Below are 27625 nucleotides of genomic sequence, written 5' to 3'. Positions count from 1 at the left end.
CTTATTGGGTGTTTGCTATGTGGTTGCATGGATTCAGTTCAGTCAGGGGCTGCACAAAAAAACAATCAGGAAGAAAAAAATTAGCCACCTCTGAAGAAAGATGTAAGAGAGATCCAGAAACAATGCCAGAATAATTCTTTTCACTATTTTAGCTGTAGCCCCCAACCAGTTTGAAGAGTGGTTTAGACAGGGATTGGGGTTTGGCAGGATAAACAGGCAAAATACTGATTGGATTACAAAGGGCAAAAAAACAATAGCTACTTGGAAGAAATTGCAGCAAGATAGAGAGGATGTCCAAGATACAGTAACCAGTAACTTCTTTGGTGTAGGTGGTGAGACTTCAGGATGAGAGGGAAAGTGGCATGTATTCTGCTGTTTTTAAATCCTCTAAGGAATACTCACAAATAAATGGTTTGAGGTTTGTTTTTGTTTTAAATCAAAAGCTATTTCTGAAGGAAAGGTTCACAAGTATTTGAATTCATACATCTACTAAGTAAAGAATCAATGATACATAAAGAGCAAAGAACGTGGGATTTCACCTTGTGAAAGGAAATAGCACAAACTCTGATGTCTGAGGGGCTGCATGCAGCAACAATAGAAAATTGTACCTCTCCTGAAGCTGTGACAACATTCATTTGATATTTTGCAGGAGACAGTATGGGGGATGCCCTGGTCTTTGATCGCTACATTATACAAATGTAACACACAACACAACAGTAGCTGTCTGTTTCAACTTAACATTTAAAATAACCAACGATCTGAAGACTTGCTACTCCCTCCCCAAAATTAGCAGTACAGATGAGTTCTACCTTTGAAGAGGCAGCTAAAAGAAAATTCAGGCTTAATGAAAAGACCTGGTATGTGGCCTAGAAGCAGGGATTCTCAGTATTTGACAGAAAAAAAAGCAACCAGGCTTGGTTTCAACTTTACAATATGCTGAATTGAGAGTGGGCACAGAACAGGCAGAACATTTCAATACAAATAGAGGGTCACATAGAGCATCTATACAGAAGTAGTTTCTAGTGTGCCCACAATTCATATCCTTTTAATTTATCCTTTTATCCTTTATCCATTGCACCATATGTCATACAGCAGAGAAGAGGAAGGAAGGAATGACCTGAGCCTACATGGATGCAAGCAACCTAATATCTTTTTACTTGTGTGATCTAATTTGCTGATGGGTATATCATGTAGGACACCGGATCAAAGGAGAACTGCTATCTAATTGCCAAAGCAGAGTGGGAAAGGAGGCCTCTCTCACACTGCTGCAGCAAACTGTCCTACAGAAAATTGCCCCCTAACAGCAATTGTCAGCTTTTTTTTTTTCTCTGAAATGTTAACTATACTGTAAAACTGCATCTGGAAACAAGCGGCCATGACACAAGTTTGACAGAAACACACACAGAATAGCAGCCAGCTGTCCTCTTAAATCAAGGCTGTCTCAGTGTCTTTCACAAAGCAACTGGCCCAGAGTCCTGAGCACTGCCCACCTACCATTCTTTGTGTGGGCTTGAGCAAACCTCAGTGGCACCTCTGCTAAGATCTTAACTTCTGTGGAACACGCCAAAGTCCTCTTAAGAATCTAAGAGTGGCTCCTTTAATACTGTAATACTTGGATGCAAGCATCAGAGAAGGACTTACCATCATAGCTGTAGATGAGACATTCCACATAGCCAGCAGAATGCGGGTGGTCATTTTGGTCCCCAATATTCACAGTTAATGTGTTGGTGGAGCTCATGGGTGGAATCCCACTGTCTGTGATCAGGATGGGCAGGTGGAAGACCTTGTGCACTTCCCTGTCAAAGGTATGCAGTGCAGTGAGCAAGGCACTACCATTATGGAAATCCTGCAAGTGGAAGTTACCAAGACTATCAAAATTGCTAAGTAAATGAAAGGAGAAAGGTGCTCCGTTAGCAGCAGTGTCTCGGTCCTTTGCATACAGCAAAGTAGAGGTCTCATTCATTTGGACAGACTGTGGAGAAGCTGTGTTCTCCCAGACCACTGGGTTATAATGAGCCTCAAACTCTGGCCCATTATCATTTACATCCTGCAGAGTCACTAGAACTGTGGCACTGCAAGCCAGAGGGGGCTGCCCCATATCAGTGGCAATAACAATGAGCTGGTATTGTGTCACTGTCTCGTGATCCAGCACTCCTGCAACTATCACCCAGCCATCACTAGCCACAGAGAACTGGCCACCTGGGTCTGACTTGTTTAGCAGGTGGAAAGAGAACCTTCCATTCAGGCCAGAATCCAAGTCAACCGCAGAAACTTGAACAACTTTGGTGCCTAGAGGCACATCTTCTGCCAGAGATGACACTTCATAGAACTGGGGGTAGAAGACAGGAGCGTGGTCATTGGCATCCTCCACATAGATCACACAATGAGCAATGCTGAAGAAATCCATGTCCTCTGCTTTCACAGTCAAGTTAAACACCCTCTCATGAGGCTTCTCAAAATCAATCTGCTTTCGCAGATGGATAAACCCACAGTTGTTGACTTTATCTGTCTCTATGGAGAACTTGTGGTCATTGTCGCCATCAAGGATGCTGAATGTCACCATGGCATTTTCTCCCTCATCTCTGTCCACAGCAGACACCACCGCAACCTCAGTGCTAATACTCGCATTCTCAGAGACAAACGCTGTGTAGATCCTTTGCGGGAAGACTGGAGCATGATCATTTACATCAGTCACCAGAATAGTGGCAGTGCCTGTCCCAGTGAGCCCTCCTCCATCTCTGGCTTCAACCACTACTAGGTACTTGTCTTCCTTCTCCCGATCCAGGGACGCAAGCACGGTATGGATGGTGCCACTAATTGAGTTAATTGAAAACAAGTTCAGGTTAATTTCATTTTGGACATTCTGAATGATTCGGTATGTTAGCACAGCATTTGTGCCAGCCTTTGGGTCATCAAGGTCCATCGCAGTCATCTCCATGACAGCCGTGTCTGCTGGAGAATCCTCAGGGACATAACCCATGAAACAATCATCTGACATGCAGAGAAAAAGGGGAGCATTGTCATTCATGTCCCCCACTTCTATGATCACATCTGCAAAGCCAGTCAGTCCCTCTCCGCTCTCATCTGTGGCAAGAACAAGAAAGCGCCACGTTGATCGTTTCTCACGGTCCAATCTTCTGTTTGCACTGATCTCCCCTGTGTTCTCATTGATGCTGAATTCACTCCCAGCTCCCTGTCCATGCAGGGAGTAGCTAATAGCATTTTGATCAGCCTCTTGGTCGGGGTCTATTGCAGAAACCTAGAACAAAACACAGCAGGGAAACGTTTATGCTAAAGAAACCAGGAAAACGTTGTTCTTTTATTGACAGCAGTTAGGATCGTGCAGGCTAAAAAAAATAGCATGCATTTTAATTACAGACATCTCTTGGCTTGAGTCATCCAGGTCAAGTACTTTCAATAAACATCAATGCACAGCCTGGAGAAACAAAAGGATCGTGTTTAGACAGACTAATATATTCTACTTCCTATTTTATTTTGGAAAGAGGAAATAACTGTGCAAAGAATAAAGTGGGAATAATAATAGATCTGTTGAGCATACGTTTCTTATGAAACTATTCAGAGCTGTAATAACACAGAGAAATTGGGACTTTCTCTCAGAATGAACAGAAGGCTGTGAAAACAGGGTGGCTGCACATCCAAGCTGATTATCAGCATAGAGAACTCCCAGCTCCTGATTTGCACCCAGCGATAGTTTGGAAAACTGCTGGTTGCGCCAGAAAGGCAGTCCCCTTGCCAGGGCCTGCTCTAACAAAAAAATAGTGAAGATGACCGAGTCCCACAGAACATTCCATGTTAATGTTTATTTTGTAGCATACGAAGCCAAAGAGTCTGTGAACTTAATTGCATGAGGTATTTGTGCCTCTGTGAACTTAAATGCATGAGCTCAAATAAACATTTCTTTGCTTTGTAAAGGAAAGCCAACTTATTGTTCAACATTTTGTGTTGGTCAAGAGAGAAAATTCACCACACAGATTCAACCAGGCTCTCTTTATTCTCTTATTTACAAAAAGTTGCTAGCTAAATCCCAATACCAGGGCTTACTCCCTTGAAACTATCTCCTTGTATTGATGTGAATGGATGGGATTGAGCCATCCTGAGCTCAATCCTGGAAAAAAAAAGTCAGGTTTTGCCCTGCTACATGCAAACTCCTTTACCTTTAGAACAAGTACCGGCAGATCTGTGAGCTCCTCCAGGACACTGCCCTGGTATTCACTCTGAGTGAAGACTGGTGCTTCATCATTCTTATTGATAACATTGATGATGATAAGAGTGTGATTTTCCCATTTTCCATCAGATGCTACAAGCTGAAGCTCATAACGTTGTTCTTGTTCATAATCCAGAGGCTGAACGATGAAGACAGTACCAGCCTCAGGTTCCACATCAAAAACTCCTTTTGTGTTTCCTGATGTGATCTGATACCTGAGTTTGGCATTTGCGCCTACAAGAAAAAGCAAATGACCATGGCCTGTACACTCCCTCTTCAGTTCAGTTCTACATGGTGGACATGTACCCAAGACAAACCTTATTCACTCAGATCAGAAAAGGCTGTTACAGAGAGTGCAGGACATAAAACATAGACACAACCACAAACAGAATGATCCACATGCGTAATCTGAAGGGTGTGCGTATGGGAGATTTGGGGTCGGGTCTGTATTTTTAGCCACAAATACACTCTGCAGTCACAGACAAGTCCCTGTTTATTTGTAATGGAAGAATTGTGTGCCTCTAATTTATTGTTCATTCATTTAAGATAAAAAGGTAATATGCAATTAAAATATTAGAAGCTGGTTTTGCTTAGGGTTTCCTTAACCTTCCATTTCAAATGCCAACATCCCTTAACTTTTTTGGTTTCTTTTTTTACCACTGGATGGTGCTAAAATATAATGGCATTGCTCTATGTTGAGAAAGAATCCATCTGAGAACATTTGACCTGTAAATTTGACCATGAGGGAAGCAACCCTATGGACAACACGCAGGAACACTAAGACGACTTAAAGAGAAAGACATGCAGCCAGGTCCACTCACCCTCATCTCGATCATCTGCCGTTGCTGTCAGAACAGGACTTCCAACATCCCTGTCCTCTTCTACGCTGATCTCATACACCGGCTGAGGAAATGCTGGGGCATTGTCATTCACGTCACTAACAAAAATCCTTACATAGGCTGTGTCTAAGGAGATGCAAGATGAACAAGCAGACTAGAAAGGCAGAGGTGAAACACCTTATTCCAGACTGCTCACACATCTCCCAAGTTTAGTAAAGCTAAGGAACCCAATCTCTGGTATCTCTACCCAATATAGAATTCGTTACTAGTTTTACCTGTGTTGGGCTGCCCGTGGACACCAGGTCTGGCAGATTCTGTAGAGTCCTGAGATTGAACTTCGATCAAATAAGAGGCTCTTTTCTCTCTGTCAAAAGATGTGTCGGTGGAAATAATTCCTGTCTCAGGTTCAATGGTGAAGAACTGGTAGTCCTCACTAGCATCTTTCAATATAGAATAGCGAACCTAAAAGGAAAATAGTCAAGGCAGGTTGCATTTTCCACTTCCATTTGCATATCCAGGTGTCATGACCTCCCCCTTCCCCAGCAGCCTTCTGGGTCTCTCTGCAAGATGGCAATGCTCGGAGGGAAAAAGCTCTCATCTGGACAGAATTTGAGAAGTCTTTTGTCTGTTTCAAAATTAAAAACAAAAACAAAAACAAACAAACAAACAAAAAAAACCAATAGAATTTTCAGAACAGCTGCACCAATCATATCAAAGCCCATCAAGCCCAGTATCTCACCTCCAACAGCGGATGGTAGGAATCAATTAAAAAAGATCATAAATTACAGAAAGTACGGAGCGACACTCTCCCTGGTGCCTCCCAGGCTTCAGGCAACCCACAGTGCTTCTGTTATCAAAGAAGCAGGGTTAATTGATAGTTCAGGTTCACTCCCAGAAGATTTGTGGGATTTTCGGAAAAGGCTCAGGAAAACACACAGAAAATGGATGTTTCCATAACACCGCTTTTTTTTCAAGAGTCGGGTCACCATGACAATGATAGCTAAATGAAAAGCTATCTAAACTAAAGAGCCAAGTGCTTGGAACCATGTCATGGGAGCAGCTCTGAGAATCACACAGCAGTGCTTTGCTACAGTTGCTAGTTCAAGATGATCTGATATGACGAAGGAACTCAAGATCATGAACTCTTACTGATTACAATATCAAAACTCGCCTACTGGGATGAAAAAAACTGGATGCAAGGGCAAACCTGTCTGTGAAGACCTGAATCCAAGTCTGTTGCTAAAACCTGAACCACTGATGTGCCAAAGTCAGCTCCTTCTGGCACAGACACCTCATAGTTAGAAGACACGAAGAATGGAACATTATCATTGACATCTGCAAAAGAAGATGATGGAGTGAGATAATGTTTGAAGAAACGTAACTTTTAGAAAATCTTTATTTACTCTAATTTTTTTTCCCACAACTGTAATTTTGTTTGGAGAAAAACTGGACTTACCTTTATGTGGCTCTATAAGAGCAGAGCCTTACAGAGAGATTTCATTATAAGGTGTGCTAGGTCAAATCTTTGAAAACTGATCCTGTTGTAAGGACATTTTCATTTAAATTGTTTTTACCTCAGTGTTAAATAGAAAATTCTGAATGTAATGAAAAAGTTAAATGTCTTATATCAAACAAAAAGCTAATCTATCTGTAAGTGTTTCTATAGAGAAGAATATTTCCAGTAATAATTTGGGGATCTTTATTAGATTTCTCCCCCTATCAAAAGCATTCCTTGTGCTTATGTTTAAAAATGCAAGCATTAGCATTGTGTAAACACACACACCATTTTTGCAATATTACATTTCCATGTATTCTAGGTGTACTTACAACACTTCTCAGGCTTTTCAATGATTGTATAACTTCCTTTGATAGCACAGAAATGCACAAAGAGCTCTTAGGAAGTTTGTAATTTCATGCACTTTACCTTAACTCATGGTGTGATAGTAAAAACAACAAGAATATTGTTCTAAACGAGCTGTTCAAACAATACCAATGCTTACCTGTTACATTAACACAAACAGTGGTAAAGGAAGCTAGAGGAGTCATCGCCACATTTTGTGCCCTGACTGTCAGGCTGAAGAACTTGGTTGTCTCAAAGTCAAGTGGTTCGGCAACAAGAAGAGAAGCAGATCCATCAGCTCTATTTGGCTTCAGGTAGAAACGAATCGGCATGTTTGTCTCTGGAACTTGACCCTCTTCCAGGTTATATGTAACCCTGGCATCACCGAGAGGGGACGTGGCTTTGATGGTCTGAAGGAGACAAGAGCCACCACGTGTGCTGATGAAGCACAAGGTTGCAAGTGTTCAGTGTTCAGTTTGATGGGGAGAACAGTGCATGCGTGACTAGGATAACAGACAAGAGAAACAGTTAAGGTCCATTCTGAAGAGCTGAATTTCATTTCACAACATTTAGGCCTGTTGCAGGTCTTTAGTCAAGAACAAATGTACCTGTTTGTACAGTTTAGCCTAGAGAAGAGAAGGCTCTGAGGAGACCTCATAGGAGCCTTCCAGCACCTAGAGGGAGCCTACAGGAAAGATGCGGAGGGATTATTTGTCAGGGAAATGTAGTGCTAGAACAAGGAGTAATGGCTTTAAATTAAAAGAAGGTAGATTTAGATTAGATATTAGGAAAAAAATTATTTGCTATTAGGGTGTTGAGGCACTGACGTAGCTTGCTCAGAGAAGCTGTCGATGTCCCATCCCTGGAAGTGTTCAAGACCAGGTTGGGGGGGGGGCTTTGGGCAGCCTGGTCTAATGGGAGGTGTCCCTGGCCACAGCAGAGTTTTGGAACTGGATGGACTTTACGGTCCTTCCAACCCAAAGCATTCTATGATTCTACGTTTCTGACACAGATGCAGAGAGAGCACAACAAAGGAAGACAAAATGAAAAGAATAGGGAGGTAAGCGATCGCACTCATAACATACCACTATCTTGGTGTCACGGATGGTGTTTTCAGGGATTGTTACCCAGTATCTGCTCTGCTCCCAGCGGGGCGGCTGGCTGAGTGCATTGGTGACGGTTACGGTCAGCTCCACAGTGCTGCTCCTGTTGCCCCCATCCGTTGCTACAATATAGTGACTAATGCGTGTTGTCTATGAAATGAAGAAGATCAAGGTATTTGCAAAGCATTTTGTGCAAATCAAGACCCTCTGGGATGTGTCTGGGGGTTGCTCTGTTTCAGCAGGCAGTCATTACCTGGGAGATCCGGTGGTTCACATACACCCAGCCCGTGCTGGGATTGATCTGGAAGTACTGAACCTGATGCGCAAACATGGAATACGTGATGGCAGCGTTCACACCTTGGTCACTGTCATGAGCTGTGACACGAAGGAAACTCGTCCCCATGGGAGTGTCTTCACTGAGGAAATCTTTGAGAAGACAAAGGTATTGTAAGCAGGTCTTGTTCAGATAGCCACTGTCAGGACAGTACTGGGGACTGTCACTCTGACAGCTCCCAGATGCTGCTGTCCCTCTGTGCCTGGCATCAAGAGGGACACTGGAATCAGTGCTGAATGTGAGCAGTAGCATCCCCAAGGGGAGGCAAGGCGCGATGGCAGAGCATGAAGCCTCGGGTCTTGCTCCCTGCTCCCAGCAAACTGTCTGCAGCAGAGGCTGCGTCTTTGTGCCAATGGTTTGAGGCAGACCAGACCTTCTCTGAACCTGCTTTTATAAACGTCATCTGAAAACCTGCCAGCAAGAAGCTGCACAGTTGCACAGAGTAGTTTTGTTTTGTCTTCCTGATTCCTAGCAGGGATCCCCAAAAAAGTTATGAGAAATAGTGAAAAATTCAGCATTTTTGAGATGGGAAAATCAGTACTGCTCACTACAGTGAGCGCATATTTTCTGCTTTTTCTCCCTCAATATCTACATTTTGTGGCAGCAGGGCTGTAAAATTATAAACCACTACCACTCCACGAACACAAAGTTGAGCTTTAATTAGCTTCTCTTATCCCCCAGGATATTTAGTTGGCCTAGGATTCACGTCCCTGGTGCATCAGTACAGCCATAACTACTCTCAGAAGAGATTTACTGGCATTAAAATAAACTAATGAAAATGGAATTTATTGCAAAGAAACACTGTAAAATATCCTTCCTTTGTGTTTAAATTTACACTTTTATAGTCAAATCCTGTTAAATCACATTGTAAAAAAAGCATTCACAGTTACTTGGAAGGGTCTTTCTCTCTCATTTCACGTACTTCTACTTGCTGCTGGCATAACTAGCAATTACTAAGCCATCCATATTGCACAGAGTTAAGCATTTGTTTAATGCCTTCCTTTCATGCAGATTTATAAGATACATGGCTTAAATGAGGGATTTGACTAATATGCTAGTGCACAGAAATAAAGAGCCAGCAACTTCCAAGAAGAGCAGGAACCTATGACTAATGGCATTTGATCTTGTTAGGGAGGAAGCTATTTTTACTTCTGTGACGTATGAACATCGATTACTTAGCCATAGACAGTGGAAAAGTGCTAGACATAAAGTGACCTCGTTATTTGCAGTTTCCCCATCCCTAAGGACTGCCTTTGCTGTAGGACCTTTGCTGGTTCACTGTGTTCATGTAAAAAGAAAAGCTCTGCCCTTACCTCACCAGTGCCAGAGTCACCATAACTACCAGATGCAACCACTCAGTGGCACAGTTTTTGGAAACAATCATGGGCAGCTTCAGAATGAAGGTAGAGAAGAAAGGTTCATTTTGTCACTAACATTGCTTTTGCCTCAAGGACTTCTCTTCTCTGTCCCAAAATGTTTCTCTGCAGTAAGATCACTCCCACCTGCCTTCTCAGTGCTGCTCTGGCCACGTTTGCAGAAACCACTGGTGGAAATGCAGAAATTGCTATCTCCACTCAACACCTTTTAACTAATTTGGCATTTAAATTAGGATAAGACACTCTAAAAGGTGCAAAAGAAATTTCTTTCTGTCTTTGTGCATATTGCTCATGCATAGACGCATATTTAGATTATTTCTTAGCAGGTCACTTTTTCATGATAAAATCCTGCCGTAAAGCATTCAACTTGTTTTTGAATCTGGCAAAAAACTGTGGCCTCTCTGATGCTAGAGACAACATACTTATGAGCCATCTTCATTTGAATAAGGCATTGGTCACTGGTTTGCCCTGTGTGACATTTCCATAGAACTAGAAAAAAGTCTCCAAAATTGAGCCGTTTTCATATGTCATCAGCCATTTTTTTTGCCATTCTTGGTGAGGAAATTACCTGTCCTAGTTTGTCATCTAGGGAGTAAGTTCATTGTTTGTGGATGGCATGAAATGTACCAAAGTGTACCATTCAATTGGAGAAGCAGCAAGTAAAGTTAGATCAAAGACTGATGATAAGGGCATCATGGGGGGATGAAAAAGGGAATGGCACCAGCACAAATCAGAAGAGCAAGCTCAGCAGCACAGTTACAGGAGGGATCAGGGATCACAGCCAGCTGCAGGCTACAAGCCAAGGATTTCAGGTTGTTTGACAAGAGATATATCTAATATCACTCCAACCCACTTGAACAGGGGCACTGTACCAAGAAGACAATGATGATGATTGCTCTTCTAGCCAAGGTTGGTGACTTCTCAACTACAATGTCATGTGTTGTTTTAAGATGCTGAACAAAAAGTCACTGTGCAGAAAGATGGGGCAAGGGAAAAACAAAGTAAAGGGATAGGACTTGCCTAGTTTGTAGGACTGAAGACTATGTTTTTAAGAGTATTGCACTGAATGAGATGCTTTTGACAGTGATCAGTTCTGCGTACTTGCACTGGCAATGAGATAAGCAGTATCTGGCTCAGCTGCCAGCAAAGAAAGACCTAAAAACTCATCATCAGTATTAGGAACTACTAAACAAGTTCGTGTTACAGCACTGGGACAGGGGGTTAACCAATCACTCACACTGGTAGCGACTGTTCTCAAACTTGGGATCGTTGTCATTGACATCAGCGATCAAAACAGTGATCTGACAGACACCCATCAGCGGCTCCTGTGCTTGGTCCGTGGCAGTGACAGACAGCGTGTGCTCCCTCTGCTCCTCGCGGTCAAAGCTCTGCGTGGTGGTGATGACCCCTGAGGACACAGACACCTCCTGTCTGTGTGCCACAGCCTCAGGACTGAGCCTGCAGAGAGGGACTGCCACTGCTCCCCTACAGGAGAGAGCTACAACTACTCACAGCACAACTGTAAAGCTCAACCCACATCAACCCAGGCACAGCCCCAGCAAAATCAACCCCACGTTCTGTCCGTCCTCCTTTCCTTGCCAGACACCAGCAGCAGTCAGCAGCCTTCTCTCCTGCTGCACTCCCAAGGAGCTTCAGTCTGAGCTCCTGGCTATCTCATTGCCCAGTCTCCTCATCAAGATGTCCTACAGAGCTGTTCCAGCAATAGTCCACATAACTGAATATTTCAAAGTTAGCTCATGGTTGCTCTTAAGTGATGTAACCAAAGTCATCCCGACAGTGGGAGCCTTGCTGAACAGATAAATAAAGGTAGAAACATGTTGCTCAGTCAGTAAGTGGAACAACTTTCTCCCAGTCCGCAGCTTTTCCTCTCTGCTGACCAACCCTCTCCCTGCCTCAGCTCTTTTTCTGTGGTTATGAGCCTTCAAAATGGCCTTGGAACTAATTCCAGACCCACATCTGTATGATGTTAAAGACAAGGACTGTTTCTCTGCTGTCAGCTCCCCCAGTCTGGACACCAACACACAAATATCCCACCTGACTGATCTGACTACAGGAACTCTTTCATCTGAGAGGCATCAAGGATCTCTGTTACTGTCACCTTCTGGTATGAACATTTTGCTTCTGTACACATGACGCTGTCCTTCCCATTTGTGCACAAGCTGAGAAATAATCTGCTTTAAAGACCTGTAAGCCCCTCTGAAGGGAAGTACACACTCAAGCTGTTCAATTCTACCATGCATTTTATATCTGCACTTGATCCAATAGGAAGAGAACTGACTCAAAATAGCTTTTTACGGTCATATTGAACTGGGGTTTGTTGTCCTACCTAATTTGTCTTTTTAACCATTATCATATTAATTTAATCAATATGCATGGTTATCCACGTAGTCTATTTTTGATCAGTATTTATTCTATAAGCCGTAATAGCTAACCCAACAATCAGACTGTGGCATTCTCACTGCAATAAAATGGCATTTTCCTTTCAACTCAGCAACCCAAAAGCCACTGACCTGTGTCTGAATCGATGCTGAAGCCCAGGGAAGCTCCACTGCGGTGCATGAGCCCATACTTCACCTCTCCATTAACGCCAAGGTCTGCGTCATAGGCTTCTACCTGTAGCACGTACGTGCCCGGAGGCTGGTTCTCCAGAACCCAGGTGCTGTCACTGTAGTAAGTGCACTAAAAACACACCCAAACATACAGCCCTAAGTGTTACATCAAGCTGTGTGAATTAGCTGCACAGTGGCAGCACATCTGAGAACTCAGAAGAAAACTATTACTTATAAAAAAATCAAGCTGGAAGGAAGAAAGAAGATGGAAAAAAAAAAGAAAATGAAGACTTTTCTATGTAAGTATGAAGAAATGTGCTCAATCATAGACTTATTCTGTTTTACACATTCCCTTCAGCCCATCACCAGGAACTAAGAAGAATCTATAAAGCCAATTATGGAAAAGAACACCTGCAGGAAGACATCTTACCTCTCTGAAGACAGGCTTGTTGTTATTAATGTCGTTAACTCCTACGATAACCTCAGCAAAACTGCTGAGAGGGGTGGGTCCCCCAGAGACATTGTCATCTATTGCAGTGATGTTCAGGATGTATTGAGGCCCTTTCAGATTGGGCAGAGGGCTTCTGCGGAGCTTAATGATACCTGCATTCAGAAGCACAAAGTGCTTTATTTTACTGTGCAAACAAACAAACAAAATAAATACAGCATCATATTTCCCTGACACTGTATTTTGGTTGCAAAGCATAGGACTCAGTCATCACTGAATCACATCAGTAAACACATCAGACAATGCAGTCTGTGGACAAGTGTACCAAATTTTGGCTGATATTCAAATCAACCACGATAATCAAAGAGCTAATCCTAACTGATATGAAGCATCTCCACTTGCAGAATATGTAAACACAGTGCTTTCTTATGGTTTTTGGCACAGAAGTGAAGCAGAGTCAGTCCAGAGTAGGCAGTATGACAGAATGGCCTGGGTTGGAAGGGACCTTAAACACCACCCAGCTCCAATCCCCAGCCGTGGGCAGGGACACCACCCTGCAGCTCAGGCTGCCCAGGGCACCATCCAACCCGGCCTTGACCCAGCGTCTTCAGGCATGGGGCACCCACAGCTTCTCTGGGCAACCTGTGCCAGTGCCTCACCGTCCCAGTGAAGAATTTCTTCTTTATATCTAATCTGAATCTAACCTTTTTGTTTCAAATTGTTAGCCCTTGTCCTTGGAAAATGTCTCTCTCCATCTTTCTTATAAGCCCACTTCAAGTACTGGAAGGCCACTATAAGGTCAACATGGAGCCCTCTCTCCTCCTGACTGAACATCCCCAGCCCTCTCAGGCTTTCCTCATAGGAAAGAAAATGTTTCACCCTTTTTTATGAGTGCCAGGGGAGAGAACGCTGGAGGAGAAGAATGGACATAAAAGGAAGAAGATGGAGACCAGGTGGCATTTTTCTGTGAGATCCTGTTGCTCCTGAACACTTTGTGTACTCTCAGGTGGTGTTGTCCCCATGTTTAAGAACCATTGTGATAGCTTGAAAAGTTAGTGAAAATTCTTTTTATTTTTTTCCTCAAGGTTTTAAAACATGTTTGCTTTGTGCATTCAACAGATGTACCTGCAAAGAAGCCAATCATTTATTTCTCCTTTATTGAACAGTATCACGCTTCATTCAAAACGCAGACATTTAAGTGACTTAAGGACTAGTGCTGAGGTAAGATCCTATTTATTATGTGGCAGTAGAAACTAGGCTGTAGAGACTTGGCAGCGCTGGACTGTAATCATTTTAAGTAAAATCCATTCTCTTTTTAGGATCCATTTTCTCCCATACTGAATTTGCGTTTGGAGAATGGAAATTAAAATAGAACAGATTGCTTAGAATTATTATATTTCCCAAATGTGCATATACAAAGTAATTACTGTAGGCTAATGCTGTAAAACGACATTTTTGGACGTTGTGTTGAGAGACATGGTTTAGTGGGGTTATTGGTGGTAGGTGGATGGTTGGACTGGATGATCTTGTAGGTCTTTTCCAACCTAGCTAATTCTATGATTAACAATGGAATTTTAAAAACTATTATGAATATCTGCCTGAGAATGATTAAACCAGGTACTTGCATTCCCTTACAGCTGTGCTGTGAAAGCTTTCTTACCTTTCTGACTATCCAGTTCAAAATTGCCCTCCTCATTTCCTCCAGCAATTAGATACAGCACCCCATCTCCATCGGGGTCCTTCGCCTGGACAGTAGCCACTAAGGTGCTGGGACCAGCATCTTCCGAGAGGAACGTTCTGTAACTAAGGTGCAAAAGGGAGCAGTCACATTCAGTACCAGCTTCCAAAACCTTTCTTCATACACATCACCCTTTGGTTTCACTGGTACTTACAATGTGCACCAAAAAAAGAACATTTAGTCAAGTTTTATCAAGGTTACACACACAAACAGCATCTGTACAAAGCAAAGTGGGTGTTGAGGCTGGCTTACACAGACTGGGAGAACACGGGCGCCTCGTCATTCACGTTGGCCATTCGAATGCGCACCGACGCGGTTCCTGTCCGAGGAGGGTGCCCTTTATCGACAGCAATCACCACAAACTCATACATGTGGTTTGCTCGCTCAAAGTTCAGCCTCTGGTTAGAATTGATGACCCCGTGGCGTGTGATGGAAAAATCAGTGCTCTGGATGAAGTAAGCGATCTCCGAGTTGGAGCCAGAGTCGCAGTCTGTCGCAAGCACTGTCAGGGAACACATTTAACAGACCCATTATGCTGCAGAAAAGGTTGGGCTGTGCTGTTTCCCACCTAGTAAACTTCTTTTGGAACAGATTTTGCACAAAACCGTTTTCTCCATAAAAGCTGTGTTGTCACGGGAAGGAGCTCAGCAGGAACCCAAAGGAAGCGAGTCAACAGCTCTGTCCCACGTGCAGCCCAGCAGCAACGTGAGAGCAGTGAGCCCCACGCTGCAGCCTGCCTTGCCAGCAGCAGTCGGCACCGCTAATTACCGCGCAATCAATACGCACACTGTTAGAGCATTATCAGCCACAAACTGTGTCCTCGCTCTCTCAGGGGATGCCGTTCCCATTTAATTAGCTCCCAGCTACGCTATCGCTAAAGCACTTTTTAATTACCTGGCACTTCAAGGTATAAAGAGTGATTAAACATTGCTCCCTGGCAAGTGTTTGCTCAGTACGGCGATATCCCATCTGCTCAGCAGTAGCAAATCGGCAGAACAAAGCAAGCTTACATGTTGTATCACAAGTGATTGCAAGAGTGGGAGCTCACCTCTTTAATTACCCTGCCATTTTCCCCCTCAAACAGGGAGGCTTCAGCTCATACCCACACCAGTGCGAAACCAACTCCTCGTTCAGGCAGCAGGACACAAGTGTGGCCGTTGCAGCAGCCAACAGGCTTGAGGAAGGCATAGGAGTGAGTTGAGTGGACACCCTGACAGACAGCTCTATGGGATGCAGAGACAGTGACCCCCAGCGAGCAGCATATTTGCTCAGAAAAAGGGAAGAGAAAGATTTCAAAAGGAGCAGTGGAATACTGTGCTACTTATCTACAAAAAGAAAGACCAACCACTTCTGCCTTTGGGAAGTTGCTCACCTCAGTGTATGGTGGCTGTAACTTCTTGTTTCATGTCTCAAAATTCTGCTGTGAATAAATAAATGGTTGGGTGTATTACAGGCTATGAGAGCAAAGGCTTTGGAGTTAACCACTCTTGTGATGCACTGAAGATCTAAATCTATTTAAAAACTCAAGAAAAGTAGAAATGAAAGTGAAATAAAACCTAAATTTAGTGGTAAAGTGTCTGTTTTAGAAAGAAAAGTAGAAAGTGTAACACAATTTTGATTTGGACAGTCCTGATTTATTCTCAAGAGTCACTACCGACATGTAACCATTCACAAAAGCATGTTTTGGTTGCTTAATGATCATACTCTTCTGTTTTTCCTGGCAAGTAGGGAATGTGATGCTTACTTGTAATCATAATTGTAATTACATAATTGTAATGTAAGCATGATGATTACATTGCAAAGCAATCTCTTGCTTCCCAGTAGCAACAGGGAATTCCATTCCCATCCCTTTCCATTTCATCCTACAAACTGATCTGCACTGCAGAAGTGTTTTGAGGCTCATGCAGCAAGTGCAAGCCAGTCTGTGCTAGCTCTGCCCATGCACTGAGCTAGCTTACTGCATGGTAACTACACGTCAAAACCCACTAGAATGGCTGAAGCTGACAGCTACAACTCTAAGCCCCGCTTTGCTAGTGCAGCAGGGCAGCTGATGAAGCACGCCAGCAAAGGAGCACAACCAACCTCTGCGCAGCAAAGGCTGTCCTGAATCTGCATTCCACTTTCTTTGTAGGACAACTTGGAGCTGCAACATACCTCCTAGTCCTCCAAAAACTACAGTCAGGGCAAGAGCTGCTCTTTTCTGGAGTGGTATTTCCTTCAGCAGCCAGGCTTAGCAGCATCACATGCAGGTGACTGCACATTCCCCTCCCTCGCAGCTGCTCTCAATGCTACTCAGCCCTGCAAACAAGTTGCCCGTTTTTATTGTCACTGTATTTACACTTAGCACTTTCTTTTTAAAGAAAGCTCTTTCCCTTGACATTCACGCAGTATAGCAAGACAATCAAGCTGGATGCAATGGTAAACCTCACTGCACAGCTTTGCCATTCTGCTTGCTCTGGATATGGGGTATACACTTTTTTCCCCACAGTTGAGTGAGTTTTAATCAACTTTAGAGGTCTCATGGGGAGAACAGCATTAATCTTTTTAAAGAAAATCACATACTTGAGAACTTCTAGCAGCTGATCATTCTGATCAGCTGGCAACTTATTTCTTCCCATGAGCCAAAGCATGAGCTGCAGCTGTGAGCTCTCTTGGTAAGTTTTCAGTGAAAGCATTCCCTGCAGCCCTGCTATCAGCATGTAATCACATGAGGGAAACTAAGCTTCTTATCACCACTGTGTCTTGTGCACATTCAGCTTCAAATTTTGGAAACCTACATCCTTGTCTTCAAAAGAGGCATTTTCTACACGTGTACATTCTCACTGAGTCTTGCCTTGGCACTCATCCGTTTCTGACATGATTTATTACTACCCCGAGGTCTCAGCCTGAGTTTTAGGCAGAGCATCTTTGTGCTGCGTGTGGTAACATGATGGGCTATGTCAGATCTGGGGACACCATAGACAGAAGGTGTTTAAGTGACACCAGTTTGGAAAATGGACTTTCATTCCTGACGTGCCATACCATCCAAGTTCAGTCCTCACTTGTGCAACTTGTATTTTGAAAGTGACTGAAGTTTGGGTTGGAACTTGGGGTTTAAAATTATTTCCAACAGCTCTAATTTTTCAACAGAATACTATTCTGAAAGAGAGTAGGTTTAGATTAGATATAAAGAAGAAACTTTTCACTATGAGGGCTGTGAGGCACTGGCACAGGCTGCCTAGACAGATGTGGATGCCCCATGCCTGGAGGTGTTCAAGGCCAGGCTGGATGGGCCCTGGCTGACCTGGTAGGGGGCAGCCCTGCCCACAGCACGGGGTTGGAGCTGGGTGGGCTTTCAGGTCCCTTCCAACCTGAAAGTCTCGCATTTGTGCTCAGGGCTTACATTCAAGTAACGTGTGATCACCTTACACACAACAAACTTGGAACAATTACCTATAAACCACAAGCATAAATATAAACATTTATGGGTTTTCCAAAGGTTTCTCCTTTAACACCTTTTAAGTCAATTATACAGTATTAAAAATTGTTTACGGAATAAAACTAGCTGCTGCCCATTAAAAAAAAAATAATAAAAAACCCCAAAAGACTAAGGAAAAAAAAACCAAAAAACCAGTTGCAACTGGAACCAAAAAGATGACCAACCTCAGTAAAAATACAGACAGGAGGTTTAAAGTTAAAGCAATCCACCAAGTTACTACCTGTCGGCTGACTTAACTGCTCTGATGTACATCAGAGGGTAATGTTCATGCCCAGTCATTTTTGCCCCAGCTGCCTCATGCATTATACTTCACATGGGAGAAGGTGTCCATGAGGAACTTTGCCAGTATGACCCAGCACACCTACACGACCACCCAGAGATGCTCCCAAAGCAGCATCTCTGTACCACCGTGCAGATGCATCTGCTCAGGCCTCCACTTGTCTCACAGCATCACCAGCACTCTCCTGTGCTGCTCTGCCTGGCAACCCACAACCACTGCAGCAGCTGCCCCTAGACTCATGCATTCAACTCCATCCTTACTTACAGACACATATAAATCTACTTCCAGGATATCCAAAGTCATCTGCAGACCCCAAGGAAGGCCACAACCCACATTTTACAAAGCCACTGCTCACCATGGAAGAGTACTTTCTCATGATAGAAACATGAACCTGTAACACCAATGAATGGGTCTGTGACAAGACAGAAGTGAGAGGTACCAGGAAGGTGTTCACCTTGCAGGAGAGATGTGCCGATGGGAATGGTTTCAGGAATGTTGTCCCTGCTGTATATGGACTTCTGGAATTCAGGAGAACAGTCGTTTTCATCTGTGATGTGGACCATGACCTGAGACAAAAGGACACTCTGAGAAATAATTTCATTTTCTACATTTAGGAAAACATGCGCCTCACTTCGGACAAAGTCTGGGCATTCACTGGAGGCTTAAGGATGGGAGAGCTGTGATATTAAATGTTTCTTGGCACTACACCTGCAGCACTGAGAAGCGCTACCCCCTCCACTTCCAAGCTGACAGGAAACAAAGCCAAAGCCAAACAATAAGAAGTATTTTTTGGAGCCTAAACCAGCCTCATATAAGAGTCCAGCCTTCTGCCTTGACCACGAGACTTCCCTCTCAAGCACCACCTATCTTCATAGAATAGAATCATAGAATTGTTCGAGTTGGAAGGGAATTTCAAAAGGCCATTTAGTCCAACTCGGGCTTTCTGAAGATGAAAACTTCCCTAGAATCATAGAAAAGTTTGAGTTGGAAAGGACCCTTAAAGGCTATCTGGTCCAACTCCCTGCAATGAACAGGGACACCTACAGCTAGATCAGGTTGCTCAGAGCCCCATCCAGCCTGACCTGAGTGTCTCCAGGGATGGGGCACCCACCACCTCTCTGGGCAACCTGTGCCAGTGCCTCACCACCCTTATTGTAAAAGACATTTTCCTTACATCCAATCTAAATCTCCCTCCTTTTATTTTGAAACCATTTCCCTTTGTCCTATCACAACAGACCCTGATGAAGAGTCTGTCCCCTTCTTTCTTAAAGCCCCCCTTTAAATACTGGACTCTCCATATATCTAAATCATTCAGGTGACGAGGTGACAGAGATGGAGGGACAGTGGGTGGCAAGTGAAGCACTCCCCTTACCTCAGTCACACTGCTCAGAGTGCTCCCAGCTTCCACGGCTTTCAGGAGGAGGTGGTAGAGGTGGTGCTCGCCCTCATAGTCCACAGGGTGGGTGAGCAGGAGCTCGCCGCTCTCCTGCCTCACAGTGAACAGCCCACTGGGGTTCATCAGCAGCGAGTAGGACAGGGGCTGGCTCTGAAAAGAAACAGCCTCAACCACTGCCACTCTGTAAAGAGGGAGAGAATAGTGTTTCACTCCAAACTGATCCCTGACACAGGCAAGGCAGCTCACCTAACAAAGCAGAACTTACCTTTCTCCTGCTGGAGTGTTTTCAGGGACAAACACACTGTAGGACATGTTAGTGAACTGTGGAGGTCGGGAGCCCACCAGGATGGAGACGGAGGCGAATGGGCTCTTGTTGCCATACTCGTCCGAGGCTTGCACTGTGACCACGTACTCCTTGTTCCACACCAGAGGTAAGCCTGTGGTCATGACGATCCCAGTATCCACATCCACCTGAAATCGCTCTTCGCCACCTACCAATGTATGCACAGAGCTGGTCTGAAAAATGTCCCACAGCAAGAATATTTGAATCACAGAATCATAGACTGGTTTGGGTTGGAAGGGACCTTTAAGATCACCTTAAGTTCCAACCCCCTGCTATAGGCAGGAACACCTCCCTCTAGACCAGGTTGCTCACAGCCCCATCCAGCCTGGCCTTGAATGCTTCCAGGGAGGGGGCATCCACATATGCATCTTCAGTGTTTTAAAGTAAGCTACCCTCAAGTCATTGACCTGTATCCTTGCATGCATTTCTTTTTCCCTCTCCTTATCTCTCAGTCACACGATGTTCTCTTGACTGGGCCATGTAAAAGACTGGTGCGCAGTAAAAGAAGAGAGAACGTACAAAAATGTAAGGTTGCAGCCAATTTCAAAATAGAAGTAAAGCAAAGCAAGGAAGATTCCCATCTACACATCTGTTTTTCCATAAGCACCTCCACCTTCCTTACCTGCTGTATCCGTAAGGATCTCCCACAGGGTAAAATCTATCAACTAAAATGATAATATGAGAAATTGATAGGAAAAATCTGCAACCTTGCAGAAGCTCGCAATTTCTTTCAAACTAGACCTACCTGCAATCAGTGTGTAAGATACACCAGCACTGGTGTTCTCGCTGTTGCTGTATCGTGCAGCAAGCCGGTAGACGAGAGTGCCTTTCCGCGCGTCCGGATCAACGCGTGCCAGGTAGGGGTATGGGTACATGGCCCAGGACAGGAGCTCCTCTTCTGGGGCCAGGAGGGTCACATGGCAGAGGTACCAGTCATCATCTGCAAGAGATGCACACACTGCCAGGCAGCTTGTTCACAAACTCTAATCAACAGTGTTTATGGTTGGATCCTTCAGAAGCTGTAAACCGAACTGAATCACTCATCACATTCATCCTATTGCATGCACGAAGAATACATTTCATATACGGACTTTCACAGCTTGATGCGCACTAAGTACAGTTAACAACTACTTAAAAATACTTTCAATAATAGATATAAACTAGCTAGATATGCACGTTAAACACTATGCCAGTTACACCAATTGCCATGAAACAATTTTAAATGTGTACCTATGTAAAGCCAGGTGAAATTTGACCATTTTATTTTCAACAGATTCAGCATAAATCTCTCCACCTGCTGGTCACACCACTTTTGATACAGCCCAGGATATGACTGGCTGCAAGGACATGTTGCTGGCTCATATTGAGCACTTATCAACCAACACCTACTTATTTCTCTCCTCAGGGCTGCACTCAACCCATTCTGTGCCCAGTCTGTATCTGTCCTTGGATCATTACATATTCAAAACAAGTTCAAACAAAAACAAACAAGCAAAACAAAAGAAAACCCAAGGCCAAACCAAACAAACAAATAAAAACCCAATGATCAGACCCTAAATGCAAAAAGGGAGAAAAGTAGAAATGAACACATGAGAAATGTGCATAGCCTGCCCGACAGAATACGGTCAGGTATTCGGACAAACTGCATCAAGGTTGCAGGTCTGCTAAGGTCTACAGCTCTGTCAAAAGAAACATCCACATCTGGGTGTCCCTATGTCTCACACAGGAGGTCCCAGTCTCTGTCTTTGGGACAGGCAAGTTTTATATAGGACCGAAGAAGAAAGCAGCATGTGAGCAAACCTGAAGGCCAGCAAGAAGCCAGAAATTCCAAACAAACCTTAACTGTAGACCTCAGAGATCAGATACTAAATAAAAGACTACCCGCAGACAGAGATATCCCCTGACATAGAAGACCAGCATTTATGGGCAGTCTTACCCCAGTAAAAATGTGGTTTGGACAAATTTACCTGAGATAATTGCTCCCAGGAGGGGAAAGACTTCCTTGAATGTTTGGTTTTTGAAGTACTTAAAATAATTAAAGACAGAGTTTCTTTAGCAGAGTAAATTCTTAGATTACATGGTTTCTCTTTTTCTAAAATACCAACACTGAATAAATGGGAACATTTGTTAGACACGATACCCTAAGAAACTTCTGCGCTGTTCAGCACAAAGCAAGGCTCAGCCCTCAGCACCGGCAAGGGGATAACCAGCGCTGCTCTAGATTTCAATATTTCATTCACAGCAGAAGGAAGGGTTGAGAAACACACATATTAACCAACATTTCCATATCCAGCACCATTTAGCAAGTACCAAATAGAATCAATAATAAGATCCTGCTGTGAGAGCTGTAAAAAAACACCACTACAGCAAAATATCAGCCCTACACATAAGACTTATTCAGTAAAACAAAACAAAACAAACAAAAAAAGGCAGAACCCATACACGGGAATAAATTTAATTGAGTTCAAGACAACATCAGGGGAAATAGCTCAAATCAGTTATAATTTTCATATGCTGACCTCCAGCCCTGGCGCATTTGCTTGTGCAAACAGAGCCCAGCAGGACTGTGAACTACAAAAGGGGAGATTTAGATTGGATGTAAGGAAGAAGTTTTTTACAGTAAGGGTGGTGAGGCACTGGAACAGGTTGCCCAGAGAGATGGTGGGTGCCCCATCCCTGAAGACATTCAAGGTCAGGCTGGACGGGACTCTGAGCTCCTGATCTAGCTGTAGGTGTCCCTGTCCACTGCAGGGAGTTGGACCAGATGGCCTTTAAGGGTCCTTTCCAACTCAAACATTTCTATGATTCTAGGGAAGTTTTCATCTTCAGAAAGACTGAGATTTTTGCCCATCAAATATAAATTGTCAGAAAAAAAAGCAAACCTTCAAAAATGAAAGCACAGGTTTGTTTCCAAGTGGGGAAATAAACAATGTGCCAATTCTTTAGTATAGTACTAAAATTCTTAAAAATTGTGTAATGCAGTGCCTTTGGCCTAGAGATGGACAACTGACCAAAGACAAGACGTAACTGTTGCTCTGACAATGAAACCAATGCGCCAATGTTATCAGAACTGTAAATTCACCAGAAGCACTAAAGCTAGCAACCAAAATTACATCCTGATTATTTTTCAAAATTAATTAAGTTCCAAAAGAAACAGCTAAGCATTTCAGATCCCAACATCCTTCTAAAGAGGCATCAAGTTCTTTAAAAAAAAACAAATAGGTGATGCAAAAGCCACTGCTGCCTTTTCTTCATGGTGGACAGAGGGGCTTCATGGGCAGAAGCAGCAGTGCCCACAGCGGCCTGGTTGCTGTGGTGGTTGTCCATCACAGTGCCCAGAAGTGTGATTCCCTCCAGAGCCCAAAAAGACTTACAGCTCTGGGAAGTGCCTCAGAACGCTGTGGTGTTGGCAAGGCAAAGACAAGGCACTTCATGTTCCGAATGCTGGACCACACAACATGCTCAGATCATGGCTGTGGGTGCACACGTAGGCCTGAGGCCTGCACCTGAGGTGTGCACATCTCTTCAGCAGTTCTTAGCTGAGTTTTCCTGCCTCAATCTCTCCTGCTCAGCACTTGGGCTGCCCCAACTCTCAGGCCCATCTCTTCCCTGAGTATGAGCCCAAAGAGGGCAGATGCCACACAAGGGCAGAGAGCTTCTGCCTGCCAGACATACAGGCACACAACAAAACCAGTCCTGATGAAGAAGGCAATTTTTTTACAGCTTTGTGTTGGTTTTTCAGCTGTCGGAACTAGAAAGGCATTAACAGATCGAGCCACTGAAATCAATAATGTTTTATTTTGTTCCACTGTCACAACTGTAGCATCCTATCAAATCAAAACAAAACAGCTCACCCATTTTGTCAATATGAATCATTCACTGAAAACAAGCAATCCAGGAAAGCAGGCTCTGTAGCCTATGAAGACTACCAACGGGATATAACACTGGGATTCACACCACACATTAGAAAAAGAGCCTTGGCATGATCCATCTAGAAGTTCTACGCAAAAGGAACTTAAACTAAACTCAAACTAATTGCTCAGAGGTTCCCAAGAGGGCAGCAAGCAGAAGGACAGGGAGAACTCGCTGTGTGACTGTCCAACTGATGAAGAGCATTGTGTCCCTTGGACAAGAACATGAAGGAAAGACTTGGAAAAGGTTTTTAAAATGCAAATGACTTATCTTACAAGCTTGTATCAACTCCATGTCCATTTATTTGTTTTCCCCTCCCTAGCAGAAGGAAGAAATGTGATAGACGTGATTTCCTCTTCCTGAGATGAGGTCTTGAACTGCACAAGCTGATGTGGGTTTATAACGGAAATTTTGCAGGAATTGAGAAATGAAAAAAAAATGCCTAAAGATCATACCTGAAAAATAATGGTAGTTTATGTCTTGTTCGTATTCTCTGTGGCAAAATAAACCACTTGAATGTAAGAGACAGCACCTTGTCATGCTCTTTGGCCAAGTGGTCACAGGGCAGGGATGGGAGCTTCAGCTGAACCCTCTCAGAAACCCATGCAACTCCTGTCAGCCCCCTCGAGCCTGAGAAAGGCTTGCAATCTTCAGGACTGAAATGAAAAATTAGCCTCAAATGACCTGTTTTTCTCAAATTAAAGAACAAAAAAAGGAATGGCCAGGGAACACCTGGTGTACTGAATAAGCTAGTAAACTTCTATCTCAAATGCTGTACAAAGAAAGGAAAGAAAGTGGCTCTAGAATCCTATAAATGCTTGTCCTATAAATCCACAATTTTCCTTATGAAATGCACTTTACAGGAGTAGTTTTTAAAATGTAGTTGAATAGACTGAAAACTATGAAAGATCAGTGTGTTTTGGTAGAAGCAGAAAGGAAAAATAAAGGTGGAGGGGCATTCATTTCTATGGGCTTAAGCTGCATTCAGGCTGCAGGCCGGGCAGTTGCTGAGACAGTAAGGTAAAATGCTTGGCAGGCAGCTTGCAGAAAATCTGCATTTGCCTTTAAAACCACACTTTCACAGAAGACCAGGGAATCTGCATCCACCTGTTTTTGCAGTTATGATCAGTCACAGCACTCTGGTGCTGCCTATGGGGTCCGATGTCTCACAAACCAGATCTCAAACAGCCCCTGCCCCCAGGCACTGGCAACCCAGTCCTCAGCAACTACATAGTGTCCGAAAACATGGAAGAAAAGCATTGGATATGAAAAAAATAAAAAATAAAAAAGATACAGATGGAAATGGTTCATGAAAACTCATGTATTTTTGTGCTTCAGAAATGTCCCCCAGACATAAGCAGTCATAGGAATAATATACTTATAGAGTACTTATACTTCCAACAACATGCGTTACAGCAGCAATTAGTCTTTCAGCAGCACTCATCGTTGGTTTTACAAATGCCCTTGAGCCTACAGCAGTGAAGTTCACACAGTCTTGCTGCCAGCTGGGCCCACCCTCTCCTGCACACACAGCTTTTAGATCCAGTTGCTGGTTTGTTCCTACAAGATTTAGGAAACCAGCTGGCCAGAAGACAGGGATCTAAACTAAGGGTTTCCCCTGAAGGAAAGGATAAGAGAAATCAATTTTCACACAGTCTTGACAAGCAGTCTGATGAGTGATGCCTGTGATGCTCCCATCTGAGCAGCCCTTCCCACCGAGGGGGAGCAGAGCAGGGACAGCTTTGTGGCACAGGTCACACTCCGGAATCAAACCTCTCCTTTTTTAAATTTCTTTCTTCCACCTCTCTCAAGAAAAGTTGTGCAGGGTGGTTTCAACACAGTCATGGAAGTGACAGGTCAGCTCTACTCCAAACAATGATGACAGATGCTTGGGAGTGAAGTTTCTGTTAATTAATAGATGTGATTTCTCAGAGGTATCCTAAGGATATAGGATAAATATGCTCAGGGCTAACATATCCCCTTGTAACACCCTACCATGCCCAACGCAATCCACAGTAGCACAGTAGATACGGCTGTATCTTGAAAGCAGGGCAATATCCTTACTGGTAACATTACAGACTTGGGAGTACTTACTCCCCTGAAGGCATACAAAGCTCTACATTAGCTTGTGGATTAAAAGCCCACAGCCACAGTGCACCTGGATGAGGAACCATGCCAAACCAGTTAACCACAGCCAGCAGCACCACAGCCTGCCCTGCTGCCATCGCTGAGCAACATTTCTGGAACATATTTCTTTATGTACCCAACACTCAGGAGGCTTTTCTACTCATGGACCGCCCCTCAGGTTTCAGAAGGCAAGGTGTAAGGAACTCAGCCTGTTCACTCCCTCCTGTTCTCCTACACAACGGGTCTTCCCCTCTTAAGTGACATTTATTACACTGAAAGTAGCTGGTGTGAGGCACACAAGATTCTCTTCCCGAGAGGCTATGGCACAGTACAGTTGCTCCACTGGTCAGGAATCAGCTCCCCTCCAGCCTGGCCCTTTCTGTAGAAAACCTGCTGGCTTTTCCTCTGGGGTCAGCACCATCCCTGAACATAACTCATCTCTTCTCTCTGTGGTTTGTTCACATTCATTTAAAATAAGAAGTTTTTTGGCGGGGGCTTTATACAAGAAGAACTGCTTATCTGACTGTACTTAGAGCATGTTAACTTCTTTCCACTTGAAACATTTACCATCACTGGAAAAGCACCAAGCTTTTTCCAGCACCAGAGGAGCAGGATGTTGGTTCCTGAACTGTGGTGCGAGAAATAAAAAGGCAAAGTTTGTAGCCTACCTTCCAATTCCCCTTATGCACTAAAGTTCCAAAGACATCCTCTTTCCCTTACGCAGACACACAGTCATAGATTCACACAATACCCTGAGTTGGAATGGACCCTTAGGGATCACTGAGCCCAACAGCTCTACTGCTTTGCCACTCTCCCTCTCCTGAAGCTGACGTCTACTCCATATGCACAGTATACGTTTGCTCAGCCCACAGCTCTGCCAGCTCATTCGATGTAAGCCAGCAGCTGGAGGCACACAGCACTGACTGCTGCCTATACACACCGTGCTCAGGTCCATCCCTCCACCAGCAATACATAAGCCACCAAGAACTGCACAGTTACAGGAGCAGAACCAAGTCCTTTCCATCAGCTCATTCCCTAAGGTCGCAGTTTCAAAGGATTTGTTTAAACTTTCTCTTAAATTTTGGACAGTTCCCACTAGCACACCTACCTCACTGCTCAGGATGAAACTTCAAGGCTTGAGAGTAATGCACTAAATTACTGCTTTAGCACTGAAACTTTAATGCCTGCACTGAAATGCTGCGGAGAGGGCACCAGCTCACATGAATGAGGACAACCTTCAAAGGGGATGAAGGAGGGGATGAAGCTCACTTCCACCCCAGGCTCAGATTTCCAAACATGAAGCTGCATGCGTGCTTGCCCAGCTGCCCTTCATGGACAAATGGAGAATGTCCATGTCCATGCACGGGGCATGCTGTCCTGCAGCAGTGTCACAGAATCACACAATATCCTGAGTTGGAAGGGCCCCACAAAGGCCATCAAGTCCAGCTCCTGGCTCCACACAGGACCCCCCAAAAATCAGACCATGGATGACTAGCTGGTTTTTACATTGGCTGCATTATGCAGATTAAATGGGCATTCCAGTGGACTTATTTTTATTTTTATTTTTTAGGAAGTGCAAAGAACTCAAACCACTCGTTGGTGTCTGAGGTGGTGCC

At 44.0% G+C, this 27625-nt stretch overlaps 1 protein-coding gene across 1 annotated transcript in view; it reads right to left on the bottom strand.

Moving 5' to 3' along the window:
- LOC110393510 (neural-cadherin-like) overlaps positions 1-26107 on the bottom strand; it is a 41094-nt gene extending 14987 nt beyond the window's left edge. The window contains exons 1-18 of the mRNA XM_021386409.1: positions 25977-26107; positions 20716-20939; positions 19893-20118; positions 19604-19808; positions 18686-18797; positions 14726-14975; positions 14396-14538; positions 12718-12890; positions 12249-12417; positions 10955-11125; positions 8261-8433; positions 7990-8157; positions 7065-7314; positions 6272-6399; positions 5340-5526; positions 5047-5190; positions 4176-4459; positions 1642-3259 (exon numbers count right to left, since the gene is read on the bottom strand). Coding sequence (XP_021242084.1) covers positions 1642-3259; positions 4176-4459; positions 5047-5190; positions 5340-5526; positions 6272-6399; positions 7065-7314; positions 7990-8157; positions 8261-8433; positions 10955-11125; positions 12249-12417; positions 12718-12890; positions 14396-14538; positions 14726-14975; positions 18686-18797; positions 19604-19808; positions 19893-20118; positions 20716-20939; positions 25977-26107 — 4756 coding nt within the window. The remainder of the gene's footprint in view (positions 1-1641; positions 3260-4175; positions 4460-5046; positions 5191-5339; positions 5527-6271; positions 6400-7064; positions 7315-7989; positions 8158-8260; positions 8434-10954; positions 11126-12248; positions 12418-12717; positions 12891-14395; positions 14539-14725; positions 14976-18685; positions 18798-19603; positions 19809-19892; positions 20119-20715; positions 20940-25976) is intronic.

Source organism: Numida meleagris, chromosome 2, assembly GCF_002078875.1.
Source record: "Numida meleagris isolate 19003 breed g44 Domestic line chromosome 2, NumMel1.0, whole genome shotgun sequence".
In the NCBI taxonomy this organism is placed as follows: Eukaryota; Metazoa; Chordata; class Aves; order Galliformes; family Numididae; genus Numida; species Numida meleagris.
This window is presented reverse-complemented; position numbering and strand designations above follow the sequence as displayed.